Raw genomic sequence first — 22,307 nt, forward strand, 5'->3', positions numbered from 1 at the left:
TCCACCCAGTATGCTCCGAGACGTTAGAGAGCATGCAGATACAGGGTACAGTCTACAGAGCAAGCTGCAGTGCAAATTCATAAGTATTGGTTATGACCTTTTGTTCTCATGGAGCTGTAGGGTTTCCCGTATGTGGTTCCTGTTTGATTGAGTCTATCCAAGACGGGCGGCCTTCTGCAATGCTGTATGGAATGTTAGCCAACGTTGAAAAAGAGATCAACCGATTCAGCGAACAGTGCCCTGTTTCTGAGCTACCACATACCATTCAGAAACTGTGTGACGTTATGTGCTATATTACAGCTGATATTTCACGCACCTACGGTCTGCGATTTCTATTTTACGTGCGTGGCTATATTTCATTTGATTGTCTTTTGAAGGTACTGAACATGCTGGCTGAGCGAGTAGAAGTAGACCCTGATACTTGGGCTGTTACCCTATTAATTATTTTCTGCTTGGCACTACCGTGTAAGAATGCAACGGCCAAAGATCCAGCAGAGACATCAGTCGCCGGCCTTCTTCATGGCCTCCCTCAGTACATCAGAATGCTAAGAGTTTACATCGAAACCGGTGGCAAGGAGATGTTGATTGGAGCTCTACTGCTCGTTTACACCCTCGCTCTTCGTCTCTCAATTGCATTGCTAGGAAATCACAACCTGATCGTAGGTCATGAAGACGCACTGCGGCAGTTCCACAGAAAGATCCAGGAGTGCATCAAGTTATGTGAGGGGTTAGCGGTTGCTGATAGAATTGCAACCCAGGATACAACCCTTGCGTTGCTTTGTCAAGAGGCTATATTTTCCATTATCCCGCTAAGAGGAGGAGATAGAAAGAAAAAGGGAGCAAACAATAGATATCTTCAGGGACAGGTTGCTAAGGTCGATAAACCTGACGTGGAACCAGACTATAGGCGGATGTTAGCATCATTGACCGCGTGCTTCTCCACATCCTGTTTGGATGCGATAGATTTTAGTGGTGTCTGTTATACATCAACCGGCAATGCTGTGCATACCATCTATAGTTGTCTAGAGCCAATTTTATCTGAGGCCCGCGAAGGGTTTGGGATATTGCAGCAAACAGTTGAGCAATGTAACGTTAGTACACTGATTAACTTGTTTTTTCAATGTCAACTGCATGGAACCGTGACAAAGGCGGCAGTCCTCAAATTGCTGTCTGGGATAGTCGCCACATATGGTGTACAACAGTCTGGAGCCTTTTTCAATTCTACCCCTGCCTTCCTCAGAGATGCCTTCTTGATAGAACTCAATACCATGGTGAAACTAAAACTACTTCAGGAGGATACTGCATCGGCGTCTGTTGTTGTATCTGGCATTATATCTTCAAAAACCAGTTATTCTGCGTACTCTGCATGTATTGATTACTTGAACGAAGCTGTCGAACATCCCCTCACCCACGGTACAGCGGAGTTGCTGTCTCTGCCCATCATTGTCAGTCGTGATGACTTCCCCTGTTTTGTCTCTAAAATCAAGTCTGGCCCAGACGATTCTGCAAACCAATTCATATGCAATACAAAAAGCATACTCATTATGCGCCATATAAGTAGCAAGCTAAAGCAGGGGCGCGTTGCATCGGTAAGCACCCTAGTAGACCTCCTGGTTACATATTGTTCCGGCACGTCTCTATTTGATGCTACAGCATGGAGAGAACTAAACGAGATAATTGAAGAAATGCTTGTATTAAAATTAGAACCAGAAGATTGGTATCGCCTATTTCAGCTTCTTTCCCCTTTATTACACATATTATTTGAGTCAGAAGCAAATGAGGAAGACATAAGGGATCAGGAAATACAGATTCTGAAGACTCAAGTGCTCGACCATTTGATGAAGCTAACAGCACAATATTGGGGACTAAAGGACTGTCCATCCATAGCCCTCCTCGCCACTGCTATCGATAGTCTTAAGCTTTACGGGCGCGGAGCCCTTAATTCTATGGACAGCGTGCTATTCTGGATAGTTCTGTCGCACTTGGTCCAGAATAAGAAGCCATTCGACATCGTTGGAACCGTGAGCTTTATTCTTACCAGGCTTGATTTTTTACAAGAGGAACCAGACGGTGCTGCTACAGCCCAGCGATACCTTGCTGTTTTAATAGCAATCTATCTAGGTCAATCAGAAGAATATAGAACAGCTGAGACGGGAAGAAACCTTTATTCCCAGATATGGCGTCACCTTGCTCGCACTACAGGGCATTTATCATCCTGTTCGTGTGAAGAGGAAATGTTTTTGGTGTATGCATTGAAGAGTCGCGGTCTTCTTGTACAACGAGAGGAGAGTACACGCCAGAGAGTACAGCTAGTGTGTGCTTGGCTTGCAAGAAAGAAGCAGGTCAGACAGCAGCTTGGTCCGTCTCTCACAGTTCAGCTCTCCTTTCTTGATACGGCACAGAACTATCGTGAGGTGTATCCAGTCATGGATATTGTCTTCAATAGATACAAACCTGAAGAGTACCTTACAGATCTCTGCACTCTCCCTCCAATCGATGCTAAAGGCCTTTGTAACATTATAGGGCTATCAAGCATTAGTCCGGGCTTTTCCACAGTGTTTGCAGAATTGCTATTGTGCAAACTCTGCTGCGATCGTCTCCAGGATGCCGGTGTCATCAGAGGGACGGGCAGCGGCTCTAATTCTTTGCAAAGGACAGAGCCGTCACAGGCAGCGATGGACGCGCTTGAGCGTCTTTTTAAGCGTACGAGATCCAAGCAAACAACGAGTACTCTTCTGGGTATCCTACTTGTGTGCATGCATCTGTTAGACATCGACATTTCTGGCCAAAGTCGAACGATCATTGAAGCCATGCTACCAGCCAGAGAAGTGGATGGACCAATAGACCATGAAGTCTCCTGGTTGTACGCAGCTCTAACTCTGCTACTGTGCATAAAGACTTCGCAGGACAATTTTTCTACAGGGATGCTATCACATATTTCGGGAGAGCATGGTCCCAGCAGAAGCGATGAGGATCCTATTGTTATTTTGCTGGCCATCATGTGTCACCTCAGACACCCAATAACCATAGAGTCTGCTTGCAAGATTGGGGTGGCGATGGGAACGCTATCAATTCACATGTACAGATGGCACCATGCAACTCCAGGATATGTGGCTGAATATCTTCGCGAGATAGAGGGTAATATCGCTCACAATCATGCTGTAAAGGCTATGATTGACCAAGGCTTTGTCTTTTGCCCTGGTGAAACTGCTAGAAAATTCACCAAATTAGAAGAGAAACTATCATGGAACGCTGTTATCAAAGGGAGCAACGAAACAGGGTGTCTTTCAGTGGCAAAACGATTACTCTTCCTTACGTTGACAAGGCAACTATGTGATAAATCGAAGGCGGTGACCATCGAGAAGCCTATTGCATCGTCGCCCGCTTGAGCTTGGACAGAGTCTCTATAAGGCTCTCGCTGACGGTCTGCTTGGATTGGGGGAGTTCTCCCTCTAAAATGGCTTGAAGAGAAATAGATCTTAGGTGGGGAGGGATCGTGATGAGGCTAACCTGCGCCAACCGCTGAAACTTATGGATTTGTTCGTCGAATCGTCGCTTTATCCGCTTTTTAATAGTGACAAACTCCCCGTTAATGAGATCCTTCAGAGCTTCAAACTGCCGCTCCCTACTCATCTGGTTGTGTCCCTCCAAACCAAGTGCAGTTGTATTGCCTGAAGAGGCCTGCCAGGAGAGGGTCTCTGTTTGCATTCCTGAGAAATTAAAGTTGGGTTTCTGCAGACTCTCTGTTGTCTTTATGGCCGCAGAGTCAGCATATGTTTGAGACATGACAGACGATTCATTAATCGGCGGTACCTGCTGCATGCTCGGTGTACCGACAGAGGCACTACTTGCGTCCAAGACGTGAAACAGGCTGTCATTTCCTGGTTTGTCCTCTTGTTGAAGGGCCTCTGTCTGCTGCTGCACCCCTGAGGTCTCGCTGACCATAGGAACAGGAAGACCCGAGACCTTGATATGGTCCTGAAAGCGGCTCTGTGGCAGAGATGGTGACACCATTATCGCCACCTTTCCAGCGAACTGGACGTATGGAACGTCTGGCTCATCGTTCTTGGGCGGCACGTGGATTACAGGCGTTTTAACCTGCTCTTCATTGTCGTCAGTAGAGGCCCGCGGACCTAGCCCATTGGGAGTCTCGGATGCTGCAGGTGCAGTAGCAGCTTGGGGCAGGATTGGGGTGAGCTGCGGAGTCTGTACCTGAGAAGAGTTATCTCTCTTATCAAGCCATGCTATCAACTCCTCATAAAGCTCATCGTTACGAGAATTTGCCCGTATTCCAGCCATTCTGGCGAAGCCTTGGAGTTCCCGTCGCTTGTACTCCTTGTTTATTAATTTCTCTCGTTCTGGGATACCTTCCTGTTGTTCGTCCATCTACCAATCTGTAGTTTCGTGCTCCTTTATTGTTTTGAGCTAAACCTACTGCAATTAGTTTTTTCCATTTTTGAAATAAAACTCTCAACACTTCAATGGCATCCATTATCTCCACTGCACACAATAGCAGTGTCGGCAGACTCGATAGAGGAATAAGCAGATCGTCCTCCTTTAAGTGTTCTAGCTACGTCTCGGAGAGAAGCGACTCTCACTTTAGTGAAACTATGGGCTCGATTCTTGGTTATATAGATGACCCTGATGTGATCAACCTAGAGTCGACAAAGATGGCAACCCCGGTTACGTGTGTTGGTTCTCAGTTTCTTTTGCTATCCGACACACTTTTTTCATATGGAGGCGGCGAAAAGGCGTCTTCCACATATTATACCTATACAGGCTATGGGTCTGTCCTCAACGTGGGCTCTATACGGGGGAGCCCTATGACCATGCACGCTGCTGTTGCGTATGGAATTTACTATCTTTGCCACGGAGGATGCAGTGACTTGCGTACCTTCAGAAAAACCCTTTTATCTCCCCACAAGATGATGATTATTAATTCTGTTACTCTTTCTGCGTACAAGAAGAAGATAAGTGGGGATGTTCCCTCTGCGCGCTTGTCGCACAAGATGTATCTTATCAAGCCTCACACGGTCTTTCTGGCAGGCGGGCTGGGGGCTAGTGGCTTCTGCAAAGATTGCTTCTTCATAAACCTTCTAACCATGGAGAGCGTCTACGCAGGAGACCTTCCCCTTCCTCTGGGGAACTTTAGTATTGTTGAGTGCAACTCCCAGGTTTACTTGATCGGGGGCCAGACAGATGGCTTTATTGTCTTCCCGGTGTTCTATAAAATATCATTTACAGACAAGCGGGAGCAAACTGATAGAACGGACGCAGGTCCGCCTTTTAATACAGCAGATGGCACTCCACCAACAAGTGACGCTCATGCTGCTGCTAACAATAGAGAGACTAAGACACCCTTTTACACCAACAACTGGCGTGAACACAAGACAGAAAAGGCCCGAGAGCAAACCTCTGACAGCCCTCCCGTCCACGTCTCCTTTGAAAAACTTCCAGATCCACCATTCTTACCTAGAAGGGGGCATACGTGTGTTTCGATCGGTAAGTACATCCTGCTCTTCGGGGGCACAACCGGTACCCGCTATTTCAATGACTTCTGGCTTTACGACAGTGTCTCGATGCAGTGGCGGGAAATCAACATTTATGGCGACCCTCCTAGCAAGCGCTACGGGGCCATGATGGGCTTTCTCGACACAAGCATTATCGTTGCTGGCGGATCCAACGGCATCATGCAGCTCCACGACGCTTTCTACATCAACGCTACTGACCTGATAAATCAGAAGGCGTGAACCACGTGCATTCCTTTTACTCCACGACTCAGGTCGCTGCACTGCTATATCTTTACTTTGCGAGTCGTCTGCTCTCGTGGCGCAGTCTCTGTCTCATTGTCTGATGTGCCTAGGTTGCCGTACTTGCTTATGTGGTCATTAACATCTTTATCGCCTCCCTTTCTCCGTGCATCGAGTGCTGCGCTTACAGCTGCCGCCTTCGCCGCTGCTTTCGCCGCTTCACGCTCCATGTTCTTGTACAGGCTAATGCCGGGTACATCGACTCGAGGAACCTCAGTAAGCCCAAAGCTCCGACCCAGGCACTCTAGGTCTATCTTATTGACGTTAAAGACTTTCTTTAGATGGTGAGAGGCGTATGCAGAGATGAAGGACCTGTACGCATTTTGGGCCTTCCGTCTTAGATAGTATATTGTAGCAATGAGGTTTTCCATCTCTGCCTGTACATTTATTATCTTGTCTGCTGGGAACTCAAATTCAAACAAAGACACGTTGTGAGCCTTCAAGAAACTGATGAACTTTGTCTCGTGGCTCATTAAAAAGAGAAGGCCAACACCCTTTTTGCCTGTGTCCCCCCTGCAGGCGCGGCCAGCCCTATGTATGTACGACTCCACAGACTCGGGCGGGTCGAACTGAATGACGTAGTCTATGGCAGGAAGGTCCAGCCCCCGCGCTGCCACATTGGTCGCCAGAAGCACACCACTCTGTGCGTTGCAGAATTTGTTATAAGTCTCCATCCGTTGCTTCTGCTTCATACCTCCGTCCAGCATCAGTATGCTGGCCATCCCAATAAACCGTAGGAATTCATAGTAGAACTCTACGCTATCTCTGCTGCTGAGGAATACTATTATCTTCTTATCCGACCGCCGCTTCATGAATGTGTATAGAAGGAGGAAGCGCTGCTCCGGCGGACAGATGATGTATCCCTGCTCGAAGTGGGCCCGCGTAGCAGCAGAGCTCTTGACGTCTGTGTTGATGCGTATGAGAGTCTCTTTGTCAACTTCCATGTGAGGTACCTCTAGACACTTGTCGCTCATCGTGGCACTAAAGAAGCAAACCTGACGCAACTTGGGGCCCGGAAGCATGCGTAGTATCGCCTCTAGTTCTTGCTGGAAGCCATACTCGAGGAGCATGTCGGCCTCGTCCAGTATCAGCATGAAAAGCTTGTCGGTCTTGAATCCAGGGGTGTTGTTCAAGTGGTCACACAGCCGCCCTGGGGTTGCGATTACGACGCTTGCTCCTTTGCACAGGTGATTTGCCTCCTTCTGTCGCGACGTTCCGCCTATGGCTAGACCCACAGTGATGTTTGTTGCGCTGATCAGCTGCGTGGCGACATTGTACAGCTGCAATGCAAGCTCTCGCGTCGGGGTCAGAACGATGACGCCCGTGCCGTGATGGAGCTTCATGTTGGCTTTGTGGATAAGGTCTATGGCTGGCAATAGAAAGGCCAGAGATTTTCCCGAGCCTGTGTGTGCCTTGGCAGTCATGTTCCTTCCGCTCAGGATTACAGGGATCGATGCCTCCTGTATCCTTGTCATGTTCTTGTGACCCATTGCATCGACAGCCTCCAGCAGGAACGGCGACAGGCTGGTCTCAGAAAATGGCGTTTCTGTCATTATCTCCTGGTACTTTGCGTTCTCTGTGTCACCGCCCTCAGCGGACTCCGGCGCATTTGGTGCCGAGGCAGGCATAGATTACAATTAATTCGCTCGCCCTTTCTACATAATTATTGCCATTATTACCATTAACAATAGACTTTTAATTGAAATGTCCAGTAAGTGGCTAGTTTACGGCTGCTATTATATTACACACACTCCTAGAGATCTTTAAAAATGGGTGTTACAGCCTTTGCTACGGCATTTTTTCCTGGTTTAACACTCACACAGCTGGCACTATTGGCCTCAATGATTGTTGAGGGCCAGCCTGCTTCCAAATATCTTGAGCTGCTCACCCCTCAACTTGTTAGTTATTCTGTGGTTGTTGCAGTCCCATGTATTCTAGGTATATTTCTCTTTGTCTTCTTGCTGTACATCCTTTTCGCCAGGCTATGTGGATGCGGTTCAAAGAGATGTAGAATTTGTCTTAGATGTAATTCTTGCTGTTATGTTGTTCAGATAATTTCATGCATCGTAGGCCTTGCGGGATGCGTCGGTTTGATAATCGCGAGCACACAACCTCTTATCGGTTTCACAAATGCGTCCAAGGAGTTGCAAACGCTTACTGAAAGACTAGATGTCACCACCAAGGGTGCAGTGTCTGCTGGTGACAGCATACTAGACGCGCTCCTGATCTTCTCAAATGGCACAGAGCTGGGCTCCCCCGTCAGCAAGATGCTCGGCATGGATAGTCAACAATTGCCTGCCTACATAACTGATATCTCAACCCACACACTAATAGGACCACTCTACAAGGCAGTGGCTGCATCTGACAACAGCTTCGCTTCTAGTATCTCCTCTCTCCTCGATCCAAGTTGCAACGAGGCCTACAAGAGCATCGATCTTGTTGAGGACTTTGCGAGCAATGCGAATATTAGATTGCAATTGATAGGATTGGAGGATAAACAAAAGGCAGTGATTGATGACCTGCAGACTAGAAAAGCTTATTCATACTTTGAAAATACAAGTAGTGCAAACAACGTCGATGACGTAAAGATCACTACATCATCTCTTGCTCACTTAAACCGAAAGTCCATCGTTGGTGGGGCCGTCTATGCAATAAATAGCGTCGTCATGGGGGTTAATAATTCTCTGGAGCCTAAGACAAAAGCTGCTCCAGATCTTGCAGCGCAGTGGAAAGCAATAATAGAAGAGGCAAGCAAACAAGTCTTTTCGTCAGTTGAAGCTTATAATAAGTATAAATCTTCTCAAGATAGCCCTATTCCGCGGACAGATCTTAAGTTACCCGCATCACGCAGCGCAGCTGACATTATTGGTTTCATAAAAACTCATCTTGACAAGCTAGGCAATGACGAGGATAACAGGAAGCTGATTAGGGCCATTCTTGAGACTTTTACCGCTGGACAAGCAACAATTGGATCGTTCATTAAGACTCTCTGTGCTTCCGATCTCAAAAGCAAGTTCACTACTCTTTGCAGTGGGATAACAAGCAGTTCAACAGACACAGATATATCTTCCAGGCTCAACAGCTTGATAATCCCAACCGACAGCTTCACTGGTGCTCTTAAGGACCTCTTTGATGATCTCAGTGGGCTCCTTCCGTATCTGGACTATGTGCAGGAGCTGCAGTTACACAGGAAGGAACTAGAGCCCCAGTATGTCTTTGACGCCTTCGTTAACAACAGGACATGCCCGTACTTCATTTCTGGCCTCGCCCCACTACTGCATCCGGGGACAACAATAACCACTTGCACGCCAGAATTCATGGAGAAGCTTCCCTCTTGGGCAAAGAGCTACACTACCCTGACGCTTGCCTTTCCCTTAGCGACGGCCTTCATGCTTCTCTTTCCTCTAGCGAGCTTCACCCTGGGACTCTTGGGAGCATTTTGCAAGAAGAAGAGTCTGCTCACATGGGCCTTGATTTGCAACGCCTCTAGCATTCTCTGTGTGGTCATTCTTCTTGCCATCTTTGGCCTTCTTGCTGCGATCATCGGCAAGGTGCTTGTTGTCCAGGCATCTGCCCTCTTCAACAATCCAGAAACGTACATGGACGCAAACTACCCCCAGATTATGTCCATTATTAATGCATCAATTCCAGAAGAGTACAGGAAGGTCTTTGTAAGCAACGTCTCCATAGATCTTTTATGCAACTCAGAGAATCAAGGGAATGTCTTCCCCACGCTTGCGTACACAACACCTAGCTGTATCCCCATAGATTGGAGCACCTATGCAGCACTCAAGGGCACGGGAAAGGGCGATGTGTGCACATCTTCATTGGGTGCTGTTGCCGATGCCGCTACTAAACTGTCATTACCCACAGACGATCCTCTTCGTTCTGCTGGCCTATCCTTTCCCTTGAATTTCTCTACACTTTCTCTAACCAATCTGATCTACTATAATAAGAAGACTCACAATAACAACCTGTTTCAACTCATAGGGCTTCCTGAGTTTTATCCACAGCTGAAGGAGTTGCTTCCAAACGCAGCCACGGCTCTTCTAACCCTGGGATCCGTTTTTGTTAACGGTGCAGAGGAGGTGATGGTCAGCACTATGGCTCCTGTTATTAAAGGCATTAGTGACTCTCTCAATAAAGCTGAGCTAAAGAAGATTAACTTATTCCTGCAAGCAAAGGATGGCTACGCCTTATATGCTGCAAACTATTCAAGTGAAGATATGAGGAGTGCACTCTACGGGTCCTCTGTGTCTTCTGAGCTATTTGACATTTATAAGGCATGCATTACATATGTGGAGAGCTACACAGGAGAACAGAAGCCGAACGCACTCTCACTGCAAGAGGCCGTAGCTTCCGTGCGGGGACTCAGTGGGATCAAGGGGGAGTGCATTGCTCTCGCGCAGCTGCTACGTGGTGTAGCATTTGCAGCGGGCTGCGAGCTCACAACCTTTGATCAGACAATAAAATATACTATGGCCTTCAGTTTGGACGCATTGTGTGCAAAGGATGGTATTGCAGATTTTATGAAGAGCTTGCGTACAGCACTAAATGCACTTAAAGCATCCTGCTCTGGTTATACTGGTGTTCTTACCAAAGTACTAAATAAGACCATGGAAGCAGAGGATATTAGGCCGGGGTGTCAGAAGGGGAATACAAACGGCAATAGCCTAACAAATGAGAAAATTATCAGAACGTATCCGGCGTTCGCGGAGGCCATGATGGCCCTTCTTCCTCGCGGGCTCACTGTATTTGGATGGAACGCATCTATAACAAATGACGATGCATTTACCCTTATTCTTGATACTACACGGGCATACCAGAGGTTCACCGATGTATTTACTGGGTGGCAAGCATTCAACACAGACACGGTGACCTTTATCAGTGCATACTCTGACCTGATCTCTGCAATTTTGTCCCCAATCACCATATTCTCTGACATACTCGAAACCAACATTATTGCGACCAGTCACACAGGCAGACTCACTCCTGGGTTTTCGCCTTGCTTCGACACAACTGTCTTGGCGTCCCTCCGTGCACTCATCAATGATACTATGCTGGTCCCTGTCAGCAGGGCTGTTGCAGCTTCCCTAGACGCAGCCGTGGGAGACAAGGGACTGATTACGCCATACACCTGGGAGGCTGTCTTTATTCTGTTCGATAAGCTTCTCTTCGGGGTCGGGATGCTGGAGAGCTTTGGAGCTGTCTTCCTGTGTCTGTACTTCATCTGGGCAGGGTTCTTCTTCGCGGTCTTCGGCCAGAACAACTCCTGGATCTTTCTTTCTCACACAAGCGTAGGGCCGGCCGATGATAACAGCGAAAGGGTGCGACTTATGCCCAGCGCCTCACCCTAGCTTCATTACCCCTGATAGTTACCGCAATTCTTTCGCAGTGTAAATATTGTTCATATCAAATTAATCGAATGCTTTTTAAAAGACATTAACCTGTGTTATGTCATCTCCATTAGATTTGCCCGTCAATCCCTCTTACCGCCCTTATGCAACGGCAGATGACCTCAGGGATGATATTGGCGAAAGTATTCGCGAGGGCGGTTCGTTTGGTGGGGTGTTTCGTCTCAAGAGTACGAGGGACAGGGTGGTCCAGAAGATCGTGGATAATAGCACAAGCTGTTCTACAGTAGCAAAGGATATGGAGCTGCTTCTTAATGCCGATAGTCATCTTTTAATAAAGTGTCATCAGATTGTGGTGGACAGCAGCGCTTGCTGCGTCTACGCCATCCTGGATTATTATCCTAAATACCTTCTAGATATTCTCAATAGCAGGAAAGCATATGGCACGGCTGTGGACCTCAGTACCTTTCTTGCTATTGCTTACGATATTGCTCAGGGTCTAGCCTATTTCCACACTCGTCACTACACAGATTCTAACCGGGACAAGAATAACATCTCAACGCGCACATATTTCCATGGCAATCTAAACTCTTCAACCATTATGTTCAATGAGGATGAAACTCACTGCGTTCTTACCTATCCAAAATTCCACGTAAGGACTTTAAAAGAAAACAAAGCAGCATCTAGTAATGCAAGATACGCTGCTCCAGAAATCAGGGCTGGCGCAGAGTACAGCTCGGCAGCAGATATGTGGTGTCTTGGAGTCGTCCTCTATGAGCTCGTGGGCGGCAACCTTAAGCTCCTTCCAACTAGCACTCTGCCATTTGCAGAATCACAAGATGAGGCGTTTCTGGATGCATTGTCTGTCAATGACACCTTCATCAGGAAAGTGTTGGGCTATTTGCTTAAGCTGAATCCCCACGAGCGTATCACAGTTATGCCTTTACTCCATATTCTGGAACTTTATCGTGATAATCTGAAGAAGGTTAGTGAGATCAAGGAGCTTGAAGAAGCGGCTAGGCGGTTAGAGCAGGATAGTCTGATATTCATGATGAAAGGAAAGAGGGAGAGCTGCAGCGGGGGTACCAACGCCCATAGCACACTAGCTCAAACAGATGCTAATGGCAGAGCTAGAACTGAGCATGACCCGGGTACACTCAATAGTCATCACCAATCGATTGAAGGTCAATCAGAGGAGGAAGATGGCGTCACTGCTCTGATGAGATTTGCAGACAGTGGTAATCTTTGGTTTACCCGCCTGTATCTACCAATGCAGGCAGGGAAGGTGACCACTGCTGGGGAAAACATTAAAGGCTGGGGTCTGAAAGGCCGAACGGCTCTTATGGGAGCGGCCCTACACAACAGACTCGAGATAGTGGAAATACTTGCACCATATGAGGCGGGGATGCAGCAGAGCTGTGATAACGCTACCGCCCTCATGATGGCGGCCTTCATGGGACACGAAGAGGTTGTCAACATACTCGTGGACCGAGAGAAGTGCATGGTAGATGATTCGGGGTACACGGCTCTGATGTATGCTGTTTTACAGAAGCATCTATCGATCGTCTCTACTTTAGTATCGTGTGAAGCGGGAGCTCAGTCCAAGGACGGATCAACTGCATTGATGATGGCCGCATCCATCAACTATATTGATGCAGCTAGTATCCTTGTGTCCCACGAGGCGGGATTGAAAAACGACAAAGGATGTACCGCGAGAACGATTGCAAGACAAAATGGATTCAATGATTTAGAGAAGTTGCTTGCCGAATATGAGGGTGTAGACTAATCTTGCCTCTCCAATCCCGCCTCGGAACCTTTCACTCCATGGGTTCTAATCTTGTGTCTCAAATTTAAAAAATACGTCTCACAGAGGGTCAGAGGGCCTGCGGGTGCCCGAGGAGGTTACACGTTACCCATACAAGGAGCCGACGTGGTTCATCGCTCGGACATCACATTCCACTAGAAAAGCTTGTGCGTCGCCAACAAGAACCACCTCAATCAAGGGGTCTCCGATCAGAACCCAGGGGTCACCGGTTCAGCTTCGCACCATTGGCGTTCCTTCGGGACAGAGCGCTAGGAGGAGCATAAATACTCCGAGGCAAGACCATGCAGGTATCACTAGCCACCAACTTCCCGACCTTACTTCAGTGGCCATGCTTACTAACAATCAGGCGCACCAGCAGCCATTTCGTACTGTCTCACTTAGTTACCAGCGGGGGTCGATTCCATCGGCTTCTCCTATTTCTCATGCGTGGGGGCACAGAGTTGTGCTGAACCAGGTGACAGCGAACTCCAATGATCCTTCTACTGGGCATCCATCCGGCAGATCCTCCCGTAGCTGCGCACACAGACAAACTAGTGAGCATGTGGTGCCGCTCTTAGTGACTGTGAAACCTTTGGTAGTGGATACTGACCAGCGAGTGTCTCATGGATCTGCAAGGTCTGTGTCGCCGCTGGCTTTGCGTGCAACGAGCCAGAGCACGTACAGGCTTGTTCCGGTTGACAATACCGCGCGTCTTCTTCGCCAGCATCCGCCAGGATCCTCCTTCAGGCCCCTTACCACGTCTCTTACCTCAATGGCCCCACCTTCAACGTCTTCAACTACGGAGCGCCTTCCGCATGCTGTCGACACAGCCGATGCTAGTGCTAGGTTTGTTGAGAGGGAGCCCGATCCAGATATTAAATCGGGGCAACCCACTGAGCCTATGGCCGAGGGGCCGGAGGCATCAGAGTCCAGGATGTATGTGCGAGGAAGGTTTATTTACACTCCAGAAGAGACGGATATCAACGACAATAGCTGCATAAGCTTTGCATACTGACGACAGATGTGCAGGGAGCGGCTCGACACTCATATACGCAGTTCCTGGATTATGCTCTTGGCCAGTTCTGTATCCGGTGCTGTCCATAGAAAGTTCTTCTGGGCTAGATATACGTGTAATAGAGACAGCTTGAGACTATCTAGTTCGGCTCTGAATAGAGAGCGGTATCGGTCTATGGCTATTTCCAAGGACCGGTTGCTCTGCACTGCGTCAATATTGAGTATATATTTGGGTATGTCGCCGCGGCCGGCAGCGACGTGAATGACTCCCCGTTCTGCAAAGGCCATATTGACGAGCTGCCACAGAGAACTGCATACCAGTACATATGAGTTTTTACGGCCCTTGATTTGGGCCCACTCAAAGTATTGCGAGGTTGAGCCATTATATGGAAGAAAAGATCCTGGGCTTCTCTTTGAGTCGTCAGTGCTCTTGTTTAACCTGTGCGATTCCTCCTCGCCTATGATGTCTATGCCCATTATCTGCGTCAGCTTCTGTGTCAGCTCTGTCCTAGAAGCTGTGTTGTGGCTCTTTTGCGCAGAAAACATCGGCATGGAAAAGCCGGTGGCGTTATACTTGAAGCAGCCGGGTCTCCCTACTATGTCGTCCAACTGTGGCTCTATGGGATGATCCATTATGATGTTCGAGACCCTAGACAGTAATAGCTTTATCAGGCAATACCACAGTGCCAGCGAATTGACCGTGCATTCATCAGTAAAGTCTATAGGCAGCGGAGGCTGTGACTGCTGCTGGGTACCCTCCTTTTTGATTGTTTGCTCCGTACACAGGGTGTACTCATCCGCCCTTAGTGTCACAGAATTGATTATGCTGATGTGCCCAGCTTTTGCAAATGCAAAACTCACAGTTTGGATGAATGTCGCAGGCACGTAGAGACCGTAGATAGATCGGCCCCTTTGCAGGATGGCAGATATTTCTTCCTGAAAAGGCTCTGTAGAACTGCAAAAACACACATAATTGATAGCGCTGCGATACTTCCAGTAATTGCTAGCGACCAGCAGGTGGGACGTAGCTGATGGGGGGACTTGCTGAAAGTACCGCAACTGAGTAAGCTCGTGTGGGCTTGGGTCTTTATAGCAACCGCCACAAGATATTGTTTTCACAGCGCGGTAGCACCAGTTGTAATATTTGAGGTTGTGCATTTTATTAGCCAGATCTTCAAGTGAAGAGCCCTTGACGACTGTCATATCGCACCGAGGGCTATAGTAAATGGTTGTATCCTTGAGATGAGGCGGAAGGGGGTACTTTATAACTTTGGCTCGCCCGTCTGTCACCAGTTTGTCGGCAGACTCGTAGTCTTCGATGGCGTTCTGTAGGTCGGGCGCCAATTTCCCACTCTTGAATAGGAGAAGGGCCACCAGCTCCTCGTCCTCGCCTGTCACAATTGGCTTTAGCAGCTTTAGCTTGGCAGAAGCCTCTTCTTCTATTATTCTCAGCTTAGCTGGGAATGAGAAGTTCAGAATTTTGAGTATGGTAGGCAGCTGGGCCTCAATACGGTAACTGTAGCATAGCATCTTGATAAAGGTGGAGAAGGCGAAGGAGCTTACCTTTGTTCGGCCAGCTCCCCTAATGTAAGAGAGGGTGGACCTAGCTAGTCCTGCATCCACGAGCACTAGGCTCCGAATGGACGGCAGATACCGGAGCCTGCGCCTACTGATGGATGCTCCTGATGAATTTTTATACAACTGGATCCAATATGCCAATAATGGGGTGAGAAATTGATATTTCAGAAAAGCCATTCTATTAATAGAGTACAGGAGAGACTCTATGTGAAATCCTTTAGCAGTGAAGAGGTAGAACAGCATCGAATAGTGTCTTTGGACGTGAGAAATCTCAATCAAGCGATATACCCCGTTGAACACATAAAAGTCCACAACATAGAGCAGGCCCCGGCTCGTCACATCGATGGGACACGGGTGGACTCCTATGTATGCCTTCATGAAGTATCCAACGCAGGCGCTCGTGAATAGAGTTACTCTCTTTGATAAGATAGTAGAGATGTCGCAAGTCTGCTGGTTACCTGTGTCTAGAGTCTTATACGTTTCCAAAATAAGCGCTACGATGTTATAATGGTTCTGGCAGAACTGTTGCAGAGCGTTTTGTTCCTCTGTATGAGGCTGTCCAGTGTATGGAGCATGAATATTGAGGAGTTCGATTGGCTGTGAAAGCTCCAGATAGCTGTGTAATTGAGACTCTATGGCCAAGAGTTTGTTAAGCGCAGCTTTGGGTGAAAGCTCAGACTTCTGATCTGCTTGTCGGCCAATGCATCCCGTACTTTGCTTACCCTGAGAGACTAGGAAGCTATCATCGCTTATGTCTCCTACCAAACTGAGAGACGTAGAAATAGTCTCGCGATTGAAGCGAGCGCGTGCCCGCTTTCGGAGTGAGGAAAGGGACACACGTTGCTTATTGTCGGGCGCTGGCAAGGCGTCGAGAGGGTCGGAATTTATGTCAATTAGCTCTACTTGCTTGTCAGCCGAAGAATTGGACACATTGTCATCGTGGTGAAAGTCTATCTCTAAAATCTTGCCATGAAACGAAGTTAGTTGAGTGAAGATCTTCATGTTAGCCTGCAAAAGTGTGCACACTCGAGGCATTCCATTGTCCCTCTGCTCCTGCTTTGACCACTGATGCAATACAGAACTGTCAGCGGAGATAGTACAAGAGCTTACATTTAAGCTGTGATCTAGTTTGCTCAGCGAAATAACCATGATTGTGTAGTACTCCTCCTCCTGGGCCTGAGTAAATTCAGAGAATGACAAACTACCAAACTGAGGCACCACAATAGGAGACCGTAAGTGCGCATGTGATGGATCTATCAGCCCTTCACTCCCTTCGTGTGCAAGGAAATATGTGTAGGTTGCGAAAAAGCGAGTCAACTGAGTAAACTTGGTTAATTTTTGTCGCAGGTTCTTGGAAACAAGCGTTGGAAGATCGTCTCTGAGCGTGTCTAGAGAGGCAAGTATGTCCTCAACGGCCTTTGTCAGTGCATGCAGACTGGTGGTTGTGTTGAACAGTGAGGCCAGTGCCCGGGTTGATACTTTGCCAAGTTTTGCTGGTTTGAGCCTGGTGTTAAGATGATCGAAATATTCTAAAACGAGCAGTCGTAGTAGATTAGAAAGACGCTTTTCAATAGAGTCGGTTGAAGGAGAAACCATAAGATCAGAAAGATGAGAAGAAAGCTCTTTCCACGGATGATCGGTGCTATTCTGGAGAATGTCATAAAGATTATGCTCATGAAACCTCCTGTACTCGTCCATGAAGTGCTCAGTAAGCGTAGGCTCCACTCTAGTGATGATGCCGTGAATGAACTGAAAAGGGTCGCGAAGGGTAGGCACAGTCCTGGACGCCCAAAGATGACGCAGCTTTGCGAAAGTTTCAGGCTTGTCCACTGAGCACCCCAATGCCACCATGCAGCGTCCAACAAGTTCCGCCACAGAAGGGTAGACATTCAAGAGCGAACATGCTTCCGAAAGCTCACACAGATGCACGGTTGCTAGCCAAAAGCTAACGATATCACAGCTTATCTTTTCTGTCAAGTTTCCCGCAATATCATCCCACGTAGAGACACAACCGATCATCGTGAGCACAGTCTCCAGAAGAGAGAGGGTCAGCGTCAGTCCAAAGTTGACAACCTCACGAACCACAAAGAAAATCAGAAGTGAAAACGAAGGCACGATCAGGCACATCTGCTCCAGAGACGCCCCCCTGCTCCTTGCGCAAAGGGTGATAAGGAAGATGTATAGCACTAATTTCTTGCGCTCTGGGAGATCGTTAAGTAAGTCATATACGCTGAGCAGCTCTGCAAGCGCAAAGGAGGACGTGGCTTCACATGTAACAGGAAGTTCCTCTGCTATTGCCATCTTATATGCAGAGTGCTCTGCACCTAGTGCATCATAATGTACAGAAAGATATTGCAAGACATCAATCCAGGTCATCGTCACCATCTGATAAAAGCCTGCAGAGCGATCTAGTTCTCTGTCCACCAGAGTCGAGCCAAGCTTGTGACTTAGCTCCTGTATACCACTCGATGTGGACACACCCTTGAGAATACCTCCGTCAGAAATGAGTAAGAAGAATATAGAAAAGCTTACATGGTATCGATATACAGAGACAGAATCAGATTGGTTGTCTAGACTCTTATAAATTAGCATAACCAACTCTAGATGATCAGTACTTATCTTAATATGTCCCCTAATGCCATTCAGATATGATAATACAATAGGTTGATGATGCTCAGCGGGCAGTGCGTAGACCACCACCAAGATCACAAGAAGTAGTTCGGTGAATAGAGTGGCTGAGTTCAGAGAGCTCGTGTCTGTGAGACGTTGTTTAGACTCAAGGCTGGAAGTTAGAGATAGCACATCTTGTATAGATAACGCTTTCAGCAACACTTCTAAACATGTATGACACATGTGACATAGCGGCTCTGTGTTAAGGTCTCTCTGATATGCCTCTGGAAATATCTTCTGGCAAGTACCTATCAGAGTGTCTGGATAAGGCATTCTGGTACAATCAGAAGGTACCTCTTCAGAGCCCAGCGTGCCAATAATAGCTACATATAACATGTACCTACTGAACTTTGCAATTTCAAAGTACATAGCTGCACCACCCATCAATTTATCAGAGAAAGTAGTGAGCAGGAGCCCTGTGATCTTCAATACCACGACAGTCGTGGCGTACACATTGCACTGTTCATTCCGCACTGGGATGTAATGAGTATCATCGCTCAGCAAGAATGAGACAAATGTAATTAATGTAGAAAGCTCTTTGCCGGCGCCAACGTGATGATCAATAAACAGAGATAGAATGCAGAGACTCAAAGAAGGAATACATCTACAGAATTCTGCTGTTTTTGGGAAAAGGCCGATTGAAGTGGATTGCACAGATGACGAAACACAGCCAACACAGCTCCCCAGACCGCTGATATGGTTTAGCAGCTCATTGTACTTGTTTGACAATAAAATAGATTGCATAATGGAGATAATTTGTGCCAGAATATCAGCCAGAACGACATCAGCAGCATCAACATTAATATCAGCAGCAGTAGCTGTTAGCTGCAGTAAAAGAGTTTGCAAAGTAGTGTGCAGACAGGTTACTTCATGCTCACTGAGATAGTCTATGCAAACAGCCTTCAAGATATGCAGCACAAGGCGCAGTGCTTCTAAAGCTGATAATGTGCCGGCATATCTGTCTCTGCATGCATTTAAAATAGCATATGCGTGTGTAGGCTGCATAGTAGGCTCTGACGGCCTGAAGATGGCACTATATTCTTCAGAAAATAGGAAGTCCCAGGAAGAGAGGAGTGATAAAAAGATGTTGGCAGAACAAGTGTCTGCTGAAGGGAAAGGGGGGTCAAGCAGAGTGTTATTGATACGTAAAGTAAAGCTGCTCTTCTCTATCTCAGCTGAACCATGTTGATACGTGTGCATGCGATACAAGAAGATGTGCAGCTGAAGCGTCAAGACACAGCTCACCGTATCTAGCTCAGTAGTGTCCCGGCCCAGCAAACACAAATTGCATAGCTTGATGACATCCTGCTGACTTTCCTCTAGATCATCAAGAAATGGAAGCGTATCAAAATTATGAGAACTCAATTGCTGAAAGATGTTACTAGTTAAGGCAGAGAGCATGGAACGATCGCTGTGAATAGGGCAAGATAGTTGCAAGGCTAGAGCATTTAAAATTATAGATATAGCGTGAAAAATGCATAGCCAGTAAACGAATGTACAAAGACGATCATTGACAAAGCAAACACGAAATTCGCGAGATCCGGTAAGGCATAGACTGGAAAAGCGTGAAACCAGTAACTCTACACGGACAGAAAGACTGTCTGTGTCCACCAAATTAACTGCCTGCTCTCTCAATGAGACCAGACCGCGGTGGAGAGAAAGTAGAGATGAGTAGATGTAAATACTAACCAAGTCCGAATCAGCCTTGTGCTGAAGCTCTTTACACAAACAACTAAAGATGCCATTGTTAAAGTTCTGAGTGAACCCCAAGGTCTCCTTTTCTAACAGTAAGACAAAGGGCCCAATTGCTGCCACCGTACTGGGAAGAAGATCACATATTGTCAGTAGTCTTTTTTCCGGAAGGCTTTCGCCAGAAGAAGATGAAGATAATGACCCGTACATTGATTTCAGGGCTTTTTGTACACGTACGCTGTCTAGATAGAGATGATAGCACTCAGTTGACTCCAGAAGAAACTCAAAGCCAATGGGAGTGAGCTCTAAGAGGAGAGATCGGAAGGTCCGGAGCTTCGTGTCTGTCATGATGTCTTCTGGAGAAGTCAACTCGGTGTAATGTGAAGATACAAGCAAAAGCAATTGTTCCATTTTGGAGTAGATCGTTGGCCCAGCAGAGGAAAAATGGGAATAATAATGCCTAGACAGGACTAAAAGCATGTTGTGCAACTCACCAAATCCGTCATGGCCAGCAGCAGACACCTGCCGAGTCAGCGCAAGAAGACACTTGATCAGAGTAAAAGCAGCAGTAGGCTGATTGCTTGAGAAGCGCTGAATTATGGCCTGTCGTGCATCCGACAACCCATCCACTGTGAGTGCCCAGGTGTAAACATGAAACACAACTGTTGGAGTCACTGAGGCTATGTGGTGAATAACAGAACAAATCAGGTCATCAACTTGGCTTGCGTCGTAGCTTAACCTCGAAAACTCACGCGTGAACTCTTGACCCTCAAAGCTAACAAACCGCACCACAAGGGATTTTCCGGGATCAAGAAGTGCCTCCAGCGGGAGAGAGGGCTCACCCATGAGTGCCAAAGGCGGGGCAGGACAGGGCTTATGGAGAAGATAGTTGAGCAAATTTAAAACCAAATTCACCGTTTACTCAGCATGGCAGATATAGTCGACTTTACGCTTTCCAGCTGAGTCGAATCCAGCTCATTAAGAAGAGAAATGATGGCTGTCATGACGTGTTGGCTCCCTCGGCTGAGACTGGGACCAGAGCTCTGCTTGTTGAGCTGATGTGAGCGCGAATCCCTGTCCTGGGCCGTTGGATGTGCCGGTTCTCCCCAGCCCTGGCGTCTTTGACTATTTGGACTGCGGTCCTGATAAGCTGCAGCTGCAGGCTGTGGCTGATTATCTTGTGGCGGCTGGCTATATCGTCTCGGCGGCGGCAGTGAGGGAGCAGCATTCGCACTTGCGCTTGTCACGTTCGCAGCACTTGAGGGAAGCTCAATGGGAACTGTGAACCTTGTGCGTGCGGCCTCTTGAATCTCGGCCTGTGTGATATCGACGTCATCCAAGCGCTTCAGTTGTGGAAGGGCCTTGATTACATAACTTCGATACTGGGGATGGTCGGCGATGGGATTCTCACACAGCCAGAGCACGCTCAAATTGCGCAGGCCGCGCAAGTAAACGACCTCGCGGAGATCTGTAATGGCGTTTTTGCGAAGATATATCTCTGTCAGTGCGTGACACTGTGCAAAATCGGAGAGGGAATTGATGGAATTAACAGATAGGCTGAGAACCTCAACATTGATGAGTTCCCTGAGTACAGACACGTCACGAAGCTCGCTACCCCATATGTTAAGGTGTTTGACGTCCTTTAGGTCAGACTTCTTAGTCTTTGCAAGAATATAGTTACGAGTCAAAGTACTCATTTTTAGTTTTTGGGATCTTTTCTGTACCCCAACCGGACCTCAGTTGGCCAGCGGATGCTTGCGCACGATGATCCGATAAGTAAGTTAGTGTGGGAATGGGCCACTAAGGTAGACGTTGTAGTTTGCTCTTCAACAAAACGCTTTTTGGGTCCTGCTTTTTAAATAAGGTGATTACCCTCTACTGCGAGGTTCGTAAGAGCGCAGGTAACTCTTTAGCAAACCTGGGAAATTGAAAATTTGATTTAAATTCCCCACTTTAGGCGTGATTCTAGTCTTTGCAAAGCTCAACGTATGCAGCACAATGTGATCACTAGTTTTCCATCTTTGCCAATTACAATCCAGTAGATTCGAATATCCTGGCCGAGATATGTGAAGGTTTGTTGCATTAGCACTTCCAACTAAGAAAAAAGAGATTTTGTAGTGGAGGAAATCGACGAGCAGGGCCTTAGTGTACATCTGCAATTAACACTCTAACACGTCCACGGAGTTCTGGACCATGAAAGCTCACTTCAGCGTTGCAGACTCCAGCGTGCGAATGTAGGGGGCATACCTCTAGGCATGAAGTGTATGGGAAGGGTTATCAAAAGATTTTGTCGCTATAGCAGCAGGTATTTCTTACAAAGGGGGTGAGTAGTGTGTAGTGGCCACTGTGGAAGCGCTGGATTGTTATGGTGACGCCAGCTAATAA

General features: G+C 47.4%; 9 protein-coding genes across 9 annotated transcripts; 5 read left to right on the forward strand and 4 right to left on the reverse strand.

The window, feature by feature from the left end:
• Positions 1-92: 92 nt before the first annotated feature.
• GL50803_0014107 (uncharacterized protein) lies at positions 93-3,389 on the forward strand (the record flags this gene model as incomplete). Its single annotated transcript, XM_038045741.1, has 1 exon — positions 93-3,389. One exon carries the CDS (start codon positions 93-95, stop codon positions 3,387-3,389), a length of 3,297 nt encoding a protein of 1,098 aa, XP_037901717.1.
• GL50803_0091463 (uncharacterized protein) lies at positions 3,367-4,386 on the reverse strand (the record flags this gene model as incomplete). The annotated part of the gene is made up of 1 exon (XM_001707098.1): positions 3,367-4,386. The coding sequence occupies one exon, from the start codon at positions 4,384-4,386 to the stop codon at positions 3,367-3,369; it is 1,020 nt and encodes a 339-aa protein (XP_001707150.1).
• Positions 4,387-4,481: 95 nt separating this feature from the next.
• On the forward strand, positions 4,482-5,750 carry GL50803_006072 (Kelch motif-containing protein; the record flags this gene model as incomplete). Its single annotated transcript, XM_001707096.1, has 1 exon — positions 4,482-5,750. One exon carries the CDS (start codon positions 4,482-4,484, stop codon positions 5,748-5,750), a length of 1,269 nt encoding a protein of 422 aa, XP_001707148.1.
• Positions 5,751-5,794: 44 nt separating this feature from the next.
• On the reverse strand, positions 5,795-7,438 carry GL50803_0016887 (putative ATP-dependent RNA helicase HAS1; the record flags this gene model as incomplete). The annotated part of the gene is made up of 1 exon (XM_001707095.1): positions 5,795-7,438. One exon carries the CDS (start codon positions 7,436-7,438, stop codon positions 5,795-5,797), a length of 1,644 nt encoding a protein of 547 aa, XP_001707147.1.
• A 141-nt stretch (positions 7,439-7,579) lies between these two features.
• GL50803_0016888 (uncharacterized protein) lies at positions 7,580-11,167 on the forward strand (the record flags this gene model as incomplete). The annotated part of the gene is made up of 1 exon (XM_001707093.1): positions 7,580-11,167. The coding sequence occupies one exon, from the start codon at positions 7,580-7,582 to the stop codon at positions 11,165-11,167; it is 3,588 nt and encodes a 1,195-aa protein (XP_001707145.1).
• A 97-nt stretch (positions 11,168-11,264) lies between these two features.
• GL50803_0016889 (Kinase, NEK) lies at positions 11,265-12,950 on the forward strand (the record flags this gene model as incomplete). The annotated part of the gene is made up of 1 exon (XM_001707092.1): positions 11,265-12,950. The coding sequence occupies one exon, from the start codon at positions 11,265-11,267 to the stop codon at positions 12,948-12,950; it is 1,686 nt and encodes a 561-aa protein (XP_001707144.1).
• A 367-nt stretch (positions 12,951-13,317) lies between these two features.
• On the forward strand, positions 13,318-13,983 carry GL50803_0026435 (uncharacterized protein; the record flags this gene model as incomplete). The annotated part of the gene is made up of 1 exon (XM_001707091.1): positions 13,318-13,983. The coding sequence occupies one exon, from the start codon at positions 13,318-13,320 to the stop codon at positions 13,981-13,983; it is 666 nt and encodes a 221-aa protein (XP_001707143.1).
• A 29-nt stretch (positions 13,984-14,012) lies between these two features.
• On the reverse strand, positions 14,013-20,768 carry GL50803_0037449 (uncharacterized protein; the record flags this gene model as incomplete). The annotated part of the gene is made up of 1 exon (XM_038046087.1): positions 14,013-20,768. The coding sequence occupies one exon, from the start codon at positions 20,766-20,768 to the stop codon at positions 14,013-14,015; it is 6,756 nt and encodes a 2,251-aa protein (XP_037901718.1).
• Positions 20,769-20,833: 65 nt separating this feature from the next.
• GL50803_0016891 (Leucine rich repeat protein) lies at positions 20,834-21,619 on the reverse strand (the record flags this gene model as incomplete). Its single annotated transcript, XM_001707090.1, has 1 exon — positions 20,834-21,619. The coding sequence occupies one exon, from the start codon at positions 21,617-21,619 to the stop codon at positions 20,834-20,836; it is 786 nt and encodes a 261-aa protein (XP_001707142.1).
• Between the last annotated feature and the right edge of the window lie 688 nt (positions 21,620-22,307).

This window comes from Giardia intestinalis, chromosome 2, assembly GCF_000002435.2.
Source record: "Giardia intestinalis strain WB C6 chromosome 2, whole genome shotgun sequence".
Lineage (NCBI taxonomy): Eukaryota > Fornicata > Diplomonadida > Hexamitidae > Giardia > Giardia duodenalis.